This window comes from Podarcis raffonei, chromosome 2 (genome assembly GCF_027172205.1).
Source record: "Podarcis raffonei isolate rPodRaf1 chromosome 2, rPodRaf1.pri, whole genome shotgun sequence".
Taxonomy (NCBI): domain Eukaryota; kingdom Metazoa; phylum Chordata; class Lepidosauria; order Squamata; family Lacertidae; genus Podarcis; species Podarcis raffonei.
Window position 1 is genome coordinate 102,639,817 of NC_070603.1, and position 14,477 is coordinate 102,654,293.

Sequence of the window (14,477 nt, forward strand, 5' to 3'; positions counted from 1 at the left end):
TGCTGTTTGTGCCTTAGACAGATAAGAATGTACTAATCCTAACTTTGTTTCCCCCCCTCATTTTAATGAAGATTTACAGAAACATTACTACAAACTGCGGGATGCTCCAAATGTATAAAGAAGTCAGCCAATGTGGGAAGTGGATTGACTGATACAGAACATACAGTACAAACTGTGATTTGTAAGGAGCCCAAAGTATGAATGAGTTAAGTCATGATGTCAGACCTTCCTTACCTGGGATGGGAATAACGGGAATGGTTTCGTTTGGCACCACTCGAGGCGAACTGCTGTCTTCCACATAGAAATGAGCTGTCTGAAAACATTTTCTGTGAATGGAAGAGAAACATCATCAGCACTCTCAGGGCTCTCTGACATTTCTGTCCATGCTAAGCATTTGCATCACACACATGGACAAACACACACAAAGTTTTATTTCTGATTTTGTCAGTGACCCTCAAGTGAACGCTCAAATGTGCTGCTACCAGTCACCATAAACCATCATTTCGTTTAGGAGCCTCCCGTTTCTTATCTCTTATTAAACAGTCTAGGAAGTTTAGCAGCTGAGAGTGCATGCATTCACTTAAAAAGGAAACTTTTGGGTGTCAATTATTGTGGCTCAATAACAGCCCTTCTTAAAAGAAAACTAAAACAATCATAACCACACTGGTGTTGGAAGCGCGTAGAACCTTGCCACTTAATGGGCAGCACGTAGAGCAAAACACACATAACGGTCACACTACTTCCTTAGGGAAGTTGCAATCTCAACAGGAAAAAAAGTTTGCCACCTTCAACTCTGTGCTGGCTGTGCAAATCCCCTTTGCAGGCTTCTCCTGCAAAACAGTGAGAAGCACACATGCTGCTAAGGAAAAGCCTGTGGTAGATGTCAACTCGGCTTCCTCCCTCTGCGACCCCCCCCCTACCCCTCCGCTGAAAGGAACGCTGAAAAGGCCAGAGGGCAACTCAGATGCAGCCCACCGATGCTCCTGCCAGCCAGATTTAAAGACTTGAATCTGCTTCCCTAAACACATTGCAATTGCTGCTCTTTTTACCTGTACTTAATGCAAAGCAGGGAGCACAAGCTGGTCATCACAGAGAAGGCACTGAGGAGGAGAGCATCCAGAGGTCCAATGAGCCTGTGCATGGTGATGCTAAGCAAGGCATGGCTTTCCAGCAGCCACGTCACTGCTCATTGCTGCCTTAATGAGCTGCTTGAGGCTGGGACTGAATATTTAATGAGCCTTGCTCAGCGTGAGCAGCTATTGTGACAAGCAAAGGGGCTGCTCTCAGCTGTCAGGATCTCTTAACAATAGCCTGGACAGAGCAGAGAGAGAGAGAGAGCCCTCTTCCTGCCTCCCTTAATGAACTGCTGCTCCTCAACACCTGTGCGGGGTCCTGGACGCCTCCGCCTCTGCCGCGATTAGCTTCCCCGGCACGCAAGCGACTGCCTCTGCTTGTAAAGGTTTGCAGCAGTCGCTCTGCCGCACAGCACGGCTTCTGGAATTACGGCCAAGCAGAAAAGCCCACTCCATCCCGCCAGCTTTGCTGACACTGTCAAAGCAATTTGTAGTGCCATTGTTTCCAGAACAGAGGTACATAGCAGAGGGCTTTGGGGTGGGGTGCGGGGGGAGAGAAAAAAGGCAGCGCAACTCACACAGCTTTCAAAGGCCAAGCAAATCTCTTGCAAGAAGTTGGCCAAATGCATGCAGCAGGCCCTCAATTTCTGAATTCTGCTAACAATCAAAGCTAGGGCTGTCAGATCAAAACGCTCAGAATAAGGAGATTGATGAAGCCATGGAACTATTTCTCAAATGTTTTGAGCATGACCACCCTATTCTGCTGTCCCTTGAACCCAAAGCCAACTAGCTGAGCATATGGAGATATGGTTGTGTGCAGAAAGAACAAGCCTTTTCTTTTTAGCCTATGAAACAGAATACTTTCCCCTGGAAGTCCTACCTGGCACCTACCTTTTCATTCATTCAGTGGCAAAGGGTTGTGTGTGTGTGTGTGTGTGTGCGCGCGCACGGCGGGGAGCTGGGCAGCCAGCAACAATGGCTGGATTTTTATAATTTTGATTATGCTTTTATTACACTTATGTGTTTTTATTGTAGATTCACGTAGGTAGCCATGTTGGTCTGATGCAGTCAAAATAAATTTAAAAATTGTCCAGTAGCACCTTAGAGACCAACTAAGTTTGTTCTGGGTATAAGCTTTCGTGTGTGTATCTGAAGAAGTGTGCATGCACACGAAAGCTTATACCCAGAACAAACTTAGCTGGTCTCTAAGGTGCTACTGGACAATTTTTAAAATGTTTTTATTGTATTTATTCTTGTTGCAAATTGCTTTAAGATTTTTAAGTAATACATACATTCAATTAACCCAACCGAACCCGTTGCTTGCAAACAGCCTAGTGCCCCATGGGACTGGCCCAACAATGCCCAGACTGAAATCTGAAGAGGAAAAGACAAGACACTTTCTTATGCACAAGGGAGAAACATTTCTCCAAGCTCACATAATCTCAAAATCACTTTGGGATGATGGTGTAAGGAGGGTGCAGTCACTCCATAATAAATCCAAGAAGGATAGGGGAGGGTCCTCTGCAGGGGGCATTCAGCCTCTCTGGATCTAGAATGATGGGTGTACATAGGCTCCAGAACACTATCCCTTCCTAGAAATTTGAGCCCCCTCCAGGCATGAAACTAGTGAGTTGAACTGTTTGAAACTAAGGGTCAGTGGAGATGTGATAAAAGGTTATGGGGCATGCACACAGCCGAACACACACACAACATGCACACAATATAGACTGTTTATAGCCTATTTTTCATCTAAGTGGAATCCAGGGTTGGGTATGAAATACAGGATGCATAAAACCACAGAATCCACAACAATTAACACTTAGAAAACCACTGAAACAATAGGAACAGCGAAAACCACAAAGCTAGCTATTCTAAGACTCAAACACACATTTTATCCTGCCCTACCTCCAAGCAGCTCAAGACAGTGTACTTGAACGTTATCCTATTTCCCCCCTGCTCACCACAACAATCCTGTGATGTAGATTATAGGTTGAGAGATTGTGGCTGGGTGAAGGCCACCCACTTGGTGTCACGGCTGAGTGAGGATCTGAACCCAAGTTCCAGTCTGACCCTTTATTCACTGGCTCTCGGGGATATCATAATAGGGACATCTGGCAGCCCCCAACAACTGTGCTCTTGATGAATAACGAAAGCAATGGCAGCTAAATTCATAGGGCCGCTGAAACAATATGCAGCCACCAAAGAACACATTCTATAGCATCATTTTACTCACAAGCAGGCAGCTGCTTCCACACAGACCATCTCCTAACAGCTGTACTTTTCTGGGAACATTACTTTGTAGTGAAATGATACCTGGGAATCCAAGGTGTGTGACATATGATCAAATATGTGTGGCGTATGACCAAACATGGTGACATATGTGACGTATAATGAAATATTCCTTCACAAATCAGTTTGTTTCTTCCCTTAATATCCTGACTGCTCTTTCTCCTCCTGATTGTAAGTAAAGATAGACTTGGTTTCTACTCAGGCCGCCTTTACTATAGACTATGAACACCCTGGGGGCACAAAGGGGAATAAATCAGTCACAGCAAGGGAAGGCCTATGAATATGGATCAGGAAGAACGTGCATGTGTTTGAAGCGTTTAGGATTTTCTCCTTTGAGTAAAATATTCAGCAAAATCCATGGAGGATGGCTTTTGATATCATGCTCTTCATTTTAGTGTTTTTTATATTCCTCCTGCCCCCCGAACGACAACAAGAAGGAAAAAAGTAATAATCCCACACCGCTTCCATCCCTCCAGTTGTTCTGTGTAAGAGTCATATTTATTAATAACAAAGCTAGTCTGATACAAATTGATCATCTTATGTTTAACACTGAACCTTGTTTGAAGGTCCAGTGTAACTAAGAAAAAATGGCCAGGTTAACAAACATTCCACCAGGTTAGCCTGATTTTGGCTTATCCTGATCTAAACAGGACCAAAATAGGTTGAACTATTGTCTTTTAAATACTGACATGTCCATCTTCCAGTTTTGAGCAATTCTAAGTTTAGCTGTAACTAGGCTTCTGATATTATTTATCAGAAGAACAGCATGTAAGACAAAAACCTTCCATCTGCCACATGTTGGGAAGTAGCATCACAAAAATTAATCTTAAAAAGAAAAGATATGTAACAGAGACCATGTGTACACGGAGGAGTAACTGATTTATGGTCATATAACATCTGAGGATATTTACACAATCATGTTAACCCACACTTAGGTGTTTGTTCAGCATCAGGGTTCCCTGATGATCTTCAGGACCAGGTGACGATACAAAGCGATGACAAAAATTTTCACATGAATCAGCCTTTCGCCTAGCTTCATAGCTGGATGTGCTATGGAATTCTTTCAAACAAATGCCTAGCACTGTAGCTTTGTCAAAACCTTGAATGGCTGTAACAGAGTCATTCCATTGGCTCATTCAGTACAGACATAATGATACCTTATTGCCTAGCTGTGGTTGAGCAACCAGCAGCCCCTGAACTTTTGGACACCCCCCCCACCGCCAACACATACCTATTACCCAGTGCAGACACTGCTCTCTAAATTTTGAAGGCAACAATGGTTAGTTTTCTATGTACGCCAACATTTTCTCTGTGGCAGCCATCTGTCACCAGCTACCCTGTGGGAAGGATTCCAGGAGAATAAAGTAGGCAAGCGAAGACTGCCTCCGAGCTTCTTCCAGCTAGACTCTCCCTTCTTTCTTCCTACAGGGCCATCTGCCCTGTAGGAAAGCCTGGATATCAATAACTGGGGAGGTGGAGGACAAAGAAGTGGGGAGAAGGGTGGGCGAAGACCCCGAAAAACGCCCCTCATTGCCTAGCGACATTTAATTGATCTCGCAGTGTTACATCTACACCAGCCACAGGTGTATCTTCTAGGAATAACTTCTTAAAAATATTAGTGCCAAGACTGGAGGGCCTATGTAGCAGTATCTGGGATTCCCTCACGCTAAAATCAGCAGGGCTCACAGTAGAATAAACAGGCTTGGGATCGTGATGTACGTGATCTCAATGCCTCCCCCAGCCACAACTTCTGTTCCTTTAAACAAAGGCAGTCCCCTACGTGTGGGCAGATCACTATTTGAACACATACTTATGCACTTGCTTATAGCACAGCATAATAGCAAAGAACTTGCTAAGACCACAGGAAATTGAGGCTTTAGTTTAGTGCAAAATCTGGAAACTGTCAACCGAAAGCTATCTATCAGGAGGGGCCTGATCCTACCTTTTTTAATGCTACAGAGTTTAAGAGCATGTCAGGATCTATGAAAAATATTTTATTGCTGTCCAATGACGCAGGTGGTGCTGTGGTCTAAACCACTGAGCCTCTTGGGCTTGCTGATCGGAAGGTCAGCGGTTCGAATCCCTGCAACGGAGTGAGCTCCTGTTGCTCTGTCCCAGCTCCTGCCAACCTAGCAGTTTGAAAGCACACTAGTGCAAGTAGATAAATAGGTACTGTTGTGGCAGGAAGGTAAATGGTGTTTCCATGCACTCTGTTTTCCGTCACGGTGTTCCGTTCTGCCAGAAGCGGTTTAGTCCTGCTGGCCACATGACCCAGAAAGCTGTCTGTGGACAAATGCTGGCTCCCTCGGCCTGAAGCGAGATAAGCGCCGCAGTTTGACTGGACTTAACCATCCAGGGGTCCTTTACCTTTACCTATATGGAAACTCAGGTTTCTGAACATGTGACGAACATGTGACATGTGAAAAGTGTGATGAAGAACATTTGCACTAGAACATTTCCAATTAGTCCCTTCACCCAAACATGCAGGTGTGGGTGCAGGTCCATGAGAAACTGCACATGAACTTGTTCCAGCAGGTACATTAATGGTGTCTATCTTGCTAGTACTGCAATAAGCTAACATCATACCATGATGATGAGCGCCATATATGGAAGGCATGTGTGGGGAACCTTTGGCCCTCCAGATGTTGCTGAACTACAACTCCCATCATCCCTGGCCATTGGCCATGCTTGCTGGGGCTGAGGGGATTTCAGAAACATCTGGAAGGACAGAGGTTCCCCATACATGGGATTGGAAATGCTTCTCAGCACATCTCCACCTACCCTCCTCTTTCCCAAGTGCTCCAATCAGATATGCTCAAAATGTAGTGGCAGATAGTAAAGACAGGACAGATTCAAGCTCAAAATGAGTCTCAAATCAGCAACCCTTAAAAGTAATTTCAACTCAAAAACAGCCCACAGTCTGACACTGGAAGCTTTGTACCACTCACTCTGGAATATATAATGGATAAAATTACACATAATTTGAGATTTTGACAAGGACTAGACCCTCCAGACACTTTTTATATGATTTGGCTTTCTTTTATGACATATATAACATAGCAGAACCGAAGCTTTTAAGACAAACCTTGTCACAAGCCTGGCAAATTTGGAACTAAACTTGATGAGCTGATAGCACCAATAGTCTTTACTCAGATTTTGCTATTTTAACTCATGTGCAACTACTCATTCTACATGCCTATTGTATAGTTTCATTTTTCATCTTTTAATTTTTGTCTGTTGCTGTAATTGTGCTCTCTATTTCATATGCATGTTAAAGTGAAAGAATAATAATAATTTATAATAATAATAATAATAATAATAATAATAATTTATTATTTATACCCCGCCCATCTGGCTTTGTTAATAAAAAAACTTAACAAAAAAAATCAGTAACCCTTAATTTCATTATATCTCAACATAGCAGATTTCAGCAGAGTGTTGTATCGTTTCAACTCAACAACAAAGTCTATGCAGGGGCTCAGAGAGGAAGGAGCCACACACAAAGACATGGCAACCTCAACAGGCCCAAGGCCAGCTCCTGAGGGTGTGGGCTGAGCTGTTCTTTGTTCATGAATTCACTGGGAGGTGTCCTCCAAAGCCCTCCCTCCTTACCCTCATGAAGCCTTGCCTCTTGACACCCAAGACCCATTTTGATTCCTGCTTCCTTCATTCCTTCCCTAGCATCAACTTTTGTTTTGCTTTGGTGGTGATGGTGGTTAACTGAGGGTATTAAATAATAAGCACAAACAAAAGTAAAAAACCCCCCTGCAATACTAATATAATATAGTTTGAAATCAAGTCCATTTGTAATTAGAAGAACTTAAATTGGGCCTACTGCCCACTCTGCCAATGAATCCTAATAATCTATTTATTACTGTGAGCTCAAGGTACTTGAGGTATCTCCTCAGAAGACAGAATGACATTTTCAATGACTGCATTTGAACAAGCACCCAAATCCATGTGGAACAGAAGTATACAGTTCCAAACCGAGTGAAATACTTTTAGGCTTCAAGAAAGAATTCCACAATCTCATAGCTGAAATGGTATCCATTCTCCTTTCCAATTCCAGGACAATCCAGACAGCCCACACATGTTTTCTGCAAATTACTGAGAACTCTGTTGTCTTTGAAAGAGACTAGTGTGCTCAGTGAAGCAGTCCCGCTATTCTCTCAGCATAACCTTCCTAAACCCCATATGCTTTATTTTGTGGCTGGCTTTCCTCAGGGAACAATCACTGTGTGAGATCTCAGACATCAGACAGGCCATTGTAAAAAGGAATTGCGGGTACGGGCAAAAGGGAATTGCGGGTGGGTGGGACTAGCACCAAAAGTACTATACTTTGAGGGAAGATCCTCCATCACTAATTGGTGGTTGTTCTTGTTTTTTAACTCAATGACATTAACAAATTTACAACATTGAGTATTGCCAAGTGTTCTGTCGGAGTACTACAGATGTGAACAAGGTTTAAAAGGGCATATGCACATATCCATATTCCAGGTATAGGGCGGTATGTAAATTTAAAGAAGAAGAAGAATGTTCACTGAATTTACTGACTTTAGAGAGCAGTGTGTGTTTACAAATGGAAACTCCTCCTCAGGTACCAACTCCTTTGCAAGCAGAAAAACAATAAAATACTGCCAATAAATAAAAGGGGTATGGGTTATGTAGAAAAACCAGGGTGCACTTCTCCACCAGCTAGATGGCCTGTTGGACTTGCTATGCTCCCGCTGTTGCTTCAGAGCAGCTAGTATTCAGAGGCTCATTGCTTATGAATATGCATGTTAAGTTTAGTTATCATGACTCATAACTGCTGTCCCTGAATTTGCCTAACCGCCTTTTAACAGCATCTAATGGCTATTGTTGAGAGTGAGGGAGACTGTTTGTAGGTGGGTGTTTTAAGCGTGGGTGAATATGTGCATGTATAGGTTGAATTCATCTGTGTGGGTGCTGAGTGAGTGGAAGGGTACTGAGTGGAATCCTATTTTGACGTTTTATTGTTTTTATATGGTGTTTTTAATTTTTTCTTGGATTGCCTTGTAAGGGGCTTTGTGATTTATTTGTCTTTTGCTTTTAATGAAAAATGGTATATAAAAACTAGAAAGCAATAATTGCCACACCTTGCCGCAGTGAACGGCCAAATTATACGTTGGGCATCAGCAGTAGGGCCCCAGTATTGGCCCGAGGGAGCTGTATGAAACTTTACCTGCTGAAATTGCAGCATGCAGAGCAAGCCACTCTTGGATTCTGAAATAAACTGCCTGCTAATCCATGGCGTCATTAACAACATGTGCTATGGATGTACAGATGTGGCCACATAAAGCAGATAACTTTGCATTTTTAAAACATCTGCTCCACCCACAGTCATAGGAGACAACAACAACAACAACAACAACAACAACAGACAGGCAGGCAGCAACTTCTCAGGAAGTATTTGCATCCTGGAAGTGCAACTGGGGCAGATCAAGGCCAACTCCAAAATGACCAAAAGACCAGCATGTGTGAGCCTCACTGAAGTAAATGGGGGCTATAGAGAAGCAGTGATTGGTGAAGTTCATCTCAGGACGACACCTGCCAGCAGTCTGCAAAGCATTAGTTAGGGTCATCAGTCACTGACTTTTATGAGCAAATCATGTGGGCTCGGGCAATTATGAAGCCCACAAAGAGAAAAGCCCACATGAACAACCAATCGACTGAATATTCATGAACTCCCAGCCTGCCTGTGTGATATTGCACTCATGTGAGAGAGCATCTGTGAGCATCTCCTTCGCAGAGGACACAATGGGGATGAAAATATCACCTTTTTTTGACAGGCTTTTGCTGCAAGGGTCTAGCTGAAAGCTTCCAGAAGGAAGATCCAGCAGGCAGCAGAAGGACATTAGAATGGGAATACTATTGTGCAATGAAGTGCCAAAGGAGTTCATATATCATGTATGTCGGTATAGTTGCACTTACGGCAAGGCTGACAGCCCTCCTACTCTGACTACCTCACTTGGCAGAGCATGAGACTCTTAATCTCAGGGTTGTGGGTTAAAGCTCTACGCTGGGTGAAAGATTCCTGCATTGCAGGGGGAGAGGTGGACTAAATGAACCTTATGGTGCCTTCCAACTCTACAATGTCAGGGATTGAACCTGAAACCTTCTGCATCTGAAGTATGTATTCTACAATCTACCATACTCTTGTATATATTTCACATACATTTTATTGGCTTGACAGAATACTCTGGGAGCGTAGAAAGTTTATTCCATGGGCATGTCTAAAACTCAAGTGGATTCTGAGCAATCAGACTAAAATGTCACAAAGCCATACTTTTAGTGTTCTTTTCCACCCTGACTAGCTGTACAAACATGCAGGGAACATGTATTTAAGAGTAATTAATCTGGGATAAGTGATCTTCAGTATACCTCACTCTGTAGATTCAATGGCATAGAGTGTAATGCTATAGACACAGGATCACATGCCCCACATCAATTAATCAAAACAGCTTCCTGTTTCCATAGTATGCAGTATAGTAATGCAGATTAAAAGCCTCTTTACATAAGTGGTACATATTCATAACACTGAATTCAAATCAACTGCCCTTGCTGTACTCACCATTAGAGTGGCTAAGAGTGGGAGGAAAGGTGATGACCAACTGGGAGTATGGAATCAGAGAGAGTTGGTTATTCAAGATGAATTGAGTACAAGCATGTGATGCACTCCCATGTTCTATTTATCATCAGAGCCGCAGCTTTAGCTAATATATACATAGGCATTGCAAAACAAGCAGAACCACTTCTTTAAAATCAAGGCTCTTGCAGTGTAAAGTTTTTCCCATTAAAGAGCCTGGCTGAGCTGGCTAAATCAGGATTCTTGGAGGGAGGGTGATACTTAAGTCTGCCACTGTAGAACCAAATGAATGCTCAGGTGGCCAGTGCCATAATGCATTTACATGGCTCTTTGACTACAAATTAATAGTGGGATAAATCCAGCACACAGCTCTTTCCTCCATCTTGCCAACACCATCCCCTGAGAATGGCAAAGGAAATTGTGAAACCTTATTTGGGATGACACACAAGGTCCTCTAAGAGTAATTATTCTCTCTGTGACCTCTGGCAGGGCTGGAACAAGTGAGGCTTTCCCCCTCCATGTATTTAATCAATACTTGGAACATCTGTGCAGGTTACACTCAGCGGTGAGTGAAAAGCTTTTGACATAAGGGATTTGTGAAAACGAAGAAAAAGGAGGATGAGGATGTGCTCTATGGACTACAAATTAACCAGGAAGGTGGGATTTCTTTTAAAAACTTTTTAATGTTTATGCTCAAATTTAAAACCATTTTAAAGGAGTTCGCATGCCTGACCTAAAAGACAACTGGTGAAATCCAGTGGAGTCCATTCACTAGCAGAAAGGACTTCTGTTTGTAGGAGGCTTCTGTTCCCCCTCCCCACGACCCCCATGTGGGAGCTTTTGGAGGGGTGCAGACAAGAGGAATGGGAAGTCCACTCACATAATGCTGAATGTTGTCCAAATGGAATGGAGTTATTTAATGAATGAAGGTGCTTTATTTTGAATGCATATCCTAAATCTTGTTTATGACAGTTCTGCATGGTGGGGCGCAGAACTGTGGGGGTGGGGCATCCCCCTAAACACTAAAAATAATAAATGCTAGGCTTTTGGGTTATTGGTGATATGAAGGCAGAATATAAGCTGCAAAGGAATTCCTGGGTAGCCTGGCCAAACTTCTAGCACCAGGTGTGACCAGAGACTGGAGATTTGGAAGGTTGCCAGGGTAACTGCTCTGGGAGGAGGGCAAGGGGCTTCTGGGAAGAAGAAAGGGTGAGGGGCAAGGAAGGACTGCCTGCAATGCTTTGGGCCATGCTGTAAGATCTGGACTCCCTCCATGCTGAAGGTGTAAATGGACTCCCTCCAAACTGAAGGTGTAAATATGTGAATAAAACCATATTTCTTAAAGCACAACAGTCTCCACCATGTCTTCTGTTATCCAAAGGGACATAGACCCTGTGTGTGCGTATGAGATCCCATGCGCTCTTGCCATGGCTTGGCAGAGAGAGGGACAGGAGCCCGGCTTTTGTAACAACATTAATACTATCCACAACACTGTCCCAGAGTTGTGTGTGGAGATGTCTGCTCCCTTTGGGGGCGTTCCAGGCAGCTTCCCTGCAGAGGGAAAATTCACAGTCAGCACTGTATCCAATATGTCACTAGAATCATGCTCCTGGCTTCCATTGTTTTTTAACCAGCAAGTGGCAAAGTACTGGGGCAGCTGAGAAACACTAGGGCATCTGGTGGTATTAAAAAAATGTAATACATCATTTCAATTTAGAATTAAACTCCACTATTTATGGTTAGGTTTCTGCTGATTTGCATTGAGAAATGATCCCCATTCCCCCCAAGGTATGCTTAGGTACACAACATTTCTGGCCGCAGGCCTGTCTTCCAACTCTGCACATAACCCATAATGAATTACAAACACCCTATCTCCCTATCATTACAAGGGCCATGTAGATACCAGATGTGCTATTTAAGGGCAGGAGGCAGATAGTCTAGGCTCCTTCTGTTATTCCATCCACTGAGATCCATGAAATCAGCCTGGAAGTCATAGGCTAGATGAGGCACTTGTTCAGTATTTTTAAGCAGAGAAAAAAATACTTAATACAAATTCCAAATGGAGTAAGAAAGAACAGCTTAGTGCAGTTTCTCAACTGATGATTATACAAACTTTGTAAGAGGTCATAAAATCGGATCAAAAGAGAGACCAAGTCAAATCACCTTTGTGCAAAGTATTTGCAAAAGAGAAAAAAGAGAGAGGGAGAGAGAGAAGGGGTGGGGGGCAGGAATAATCAAGGACACCTTTGAAGTTTCAAACCCAGTCCCAAAATACAGCAAGTCAGTCTGCTGAGGGAAAAACATTTGTTATGCAGAATGTCAGCAAAATCAAGGCATATCGAAACATCTGAAGCGTTAGAATTAGGAATTTGCAGGAGCTCCTAATTAGGCAGCAAAGTTCTAGACTAGAGCATTAGAATAAAGGAGACTTTTAAATTCAAACAGGAGTAATGACTGAAATTATAGGAACAAAGAGAGCTAAGCTTCTTAGCCTGAGGAATTAGCATGAGGAAGAGGCTGTAGCTCACTGAAGGTACCTGTGATTTGCATGCAAAAGGTCCAAGCATCTCAGGACTGGGAAAAGCCTTCTGCCTGAAACCCTGGAGAACCACTGCCAGTCAGAGTAGACAAAAGTGAGCCAGATGTACCAACGGCCTGACTTGCTATAACCCAGCTTCTGATTTTCCTATCTTTTGTGAGATGCGAAAATATGGTTATGGCCACCTGCCCTTATACATATGTAGAAGATGCCTAACACTGATAGAATATCAAGGCAAAGGAAAACTTGATTTCAGAAGAGCACATGCTTTGGGCCAGTTTAAATATACCATTTGTAGTGGTGACCCATGTGAAGAGGGTGACATTCCTTCCTGTGTGCCACTGCACTGCATGTCACCTTAATTTGACATCATCAGCATCCCACCTGCATGCCACATGAATATGACATCACCAGCACCCCAAGCTACATGTAACACTAACACATAAGTGGACAAGCATGCAGGAAAATGATTTCAAACATGACTCTCTGCATATGAATTGCTTGCAGCAACTATGGACAAATGTGTGTGGACAGGGCAGTCTTCAAATGTGACTTGGAAAGAAGTTTTAAGTTCAGAAAACGTAGCTTTTAAGATACGAAACCACCTAAAACCTAAATTATCTGGCAATACAGGACTGCGGCCTGAAATAGCTAAGTTCCTTCCTCTCCCTCCTCCCTCAGACTAGCAGAAAATACAATTCATTTGAACAACATGTCAAAGCAACACAGCAGTTTAGAAAACTCGGAAAATGGCCAGCGCAAGTGATTTTCCATGCGCAGGCAAACCTTGTCACAGGAGCACAAGATGTTCGGGGCAAGATAATTTCAGTTGACTAACAAATGAGTCATTTATATTTCAGCGAGGCGTGTGGGGGAATATACAGTGTTTAATTAACATCCCCTTTCTAGCTTCGGAACAGGGTTTGCTTCCCCCAACTCCTCTGTAATACCTCCTCCCTGTGTCAATACACCAAGGAGAGGCAAAATTTGTAGGGGAGACAATGCCCACTCCGTTAGAGTAATACAGAATCTAAATGATGGTGTATGAAATTTAGAAAGTGTTTGGCGGGTGGGGGTGCAATAGGCTCCTGACTCCAAATTAGGCCCCACTATACTACAATCACACAAGGCTGATAACCAGTGTGCTGACAATCTGCCGCTCAAACACCTAATTGGAATTCTGGAATGGAGAGCCTGATGCGATGCTTGTCAGTTTACATGCTGCTTTCTGCTGAAGCCACTTAAATTGATATTAAATTATTGTTTTTTAAATGAGGAGAAAACAAAACACTTCCCCCCACATTTTTTGTGCATGAGATACGATCAACGACCATTGCATCAATGTTTATTTTCACTACTGAATCAGCGAGAACTACGCTATGGTGTTTGCAACAAAAGGAGGGGCCATTTGTATCAGTCTGGTTGCAAAACACAGCCACAGGGATGTTCATGTTACATTCGACGAACGTACAATCTGTGCAAGTGTGCACATTGAGATGTATGCTCATGCAGTTATTCACAGGTACCATTCAGTGAGTGTATAGTTTGGGTACCTGTGTACACAAGAGTTAATCTGTACAAATCAACATGTCTCTTTCACACAAATATTTGTACATGAGAAGACAGCTTGGACCTGTGTTCAGTGTAACGTCTGAACGAAACTATGCCTGATAATACAATATACCAGACAAGTAACTTGTTAAAATTGAATCTGATCCACCAATTTACCCATCAAGCAACTCTGTTCTGCAACAAACTAATTTAAATAGAGCTTACACAAAATATGATGAAAAACAAAATTCTAATTTTAATAGATATATGAGCATCCTAATAAGTGCACACAATCAAACAATTTAACTTTTCATTGTAGCCATATACAGAATCTGAAATGGGAGCGATGGTAGGAGGCTCAGGCCCACAACAAAATGCAATTTAATACATTGGACCATATTTCCCTGTAAACATGGTG

At 42.9% G+C, this 14,477-nt stretch overlaps 1 protein-coding gene across 7 annotated transcripts in view; it reads right to left on the reverse strand.

Moving 5' to 3' along the window:
• Window positions 1–14,477, reverse strand: part of PTPRG (protein tyrosine phosphatase receptor type G) — a 537,375-nt gene that overhangs the window by 48,335 nt on the left and 474,563 nt on the right. For 5 of the 7 annotated variants that reach the window (XM_053378351.1, XM_053378348.1, XM_053378354.1 and 2 more), the window contains one exon: window positions 226–326. In XM_053378351.1, the coding sequence (XP_053234326.1) occupies window positions 226–326 (101 nt within the window). The remainder of the gene's footprint in view (window positions 1–225; window positions 327–14,477) is intronic. The other 2 variants (XM_053378352.1, XM_053378349.1) reach the window with 1 other exon arrangement.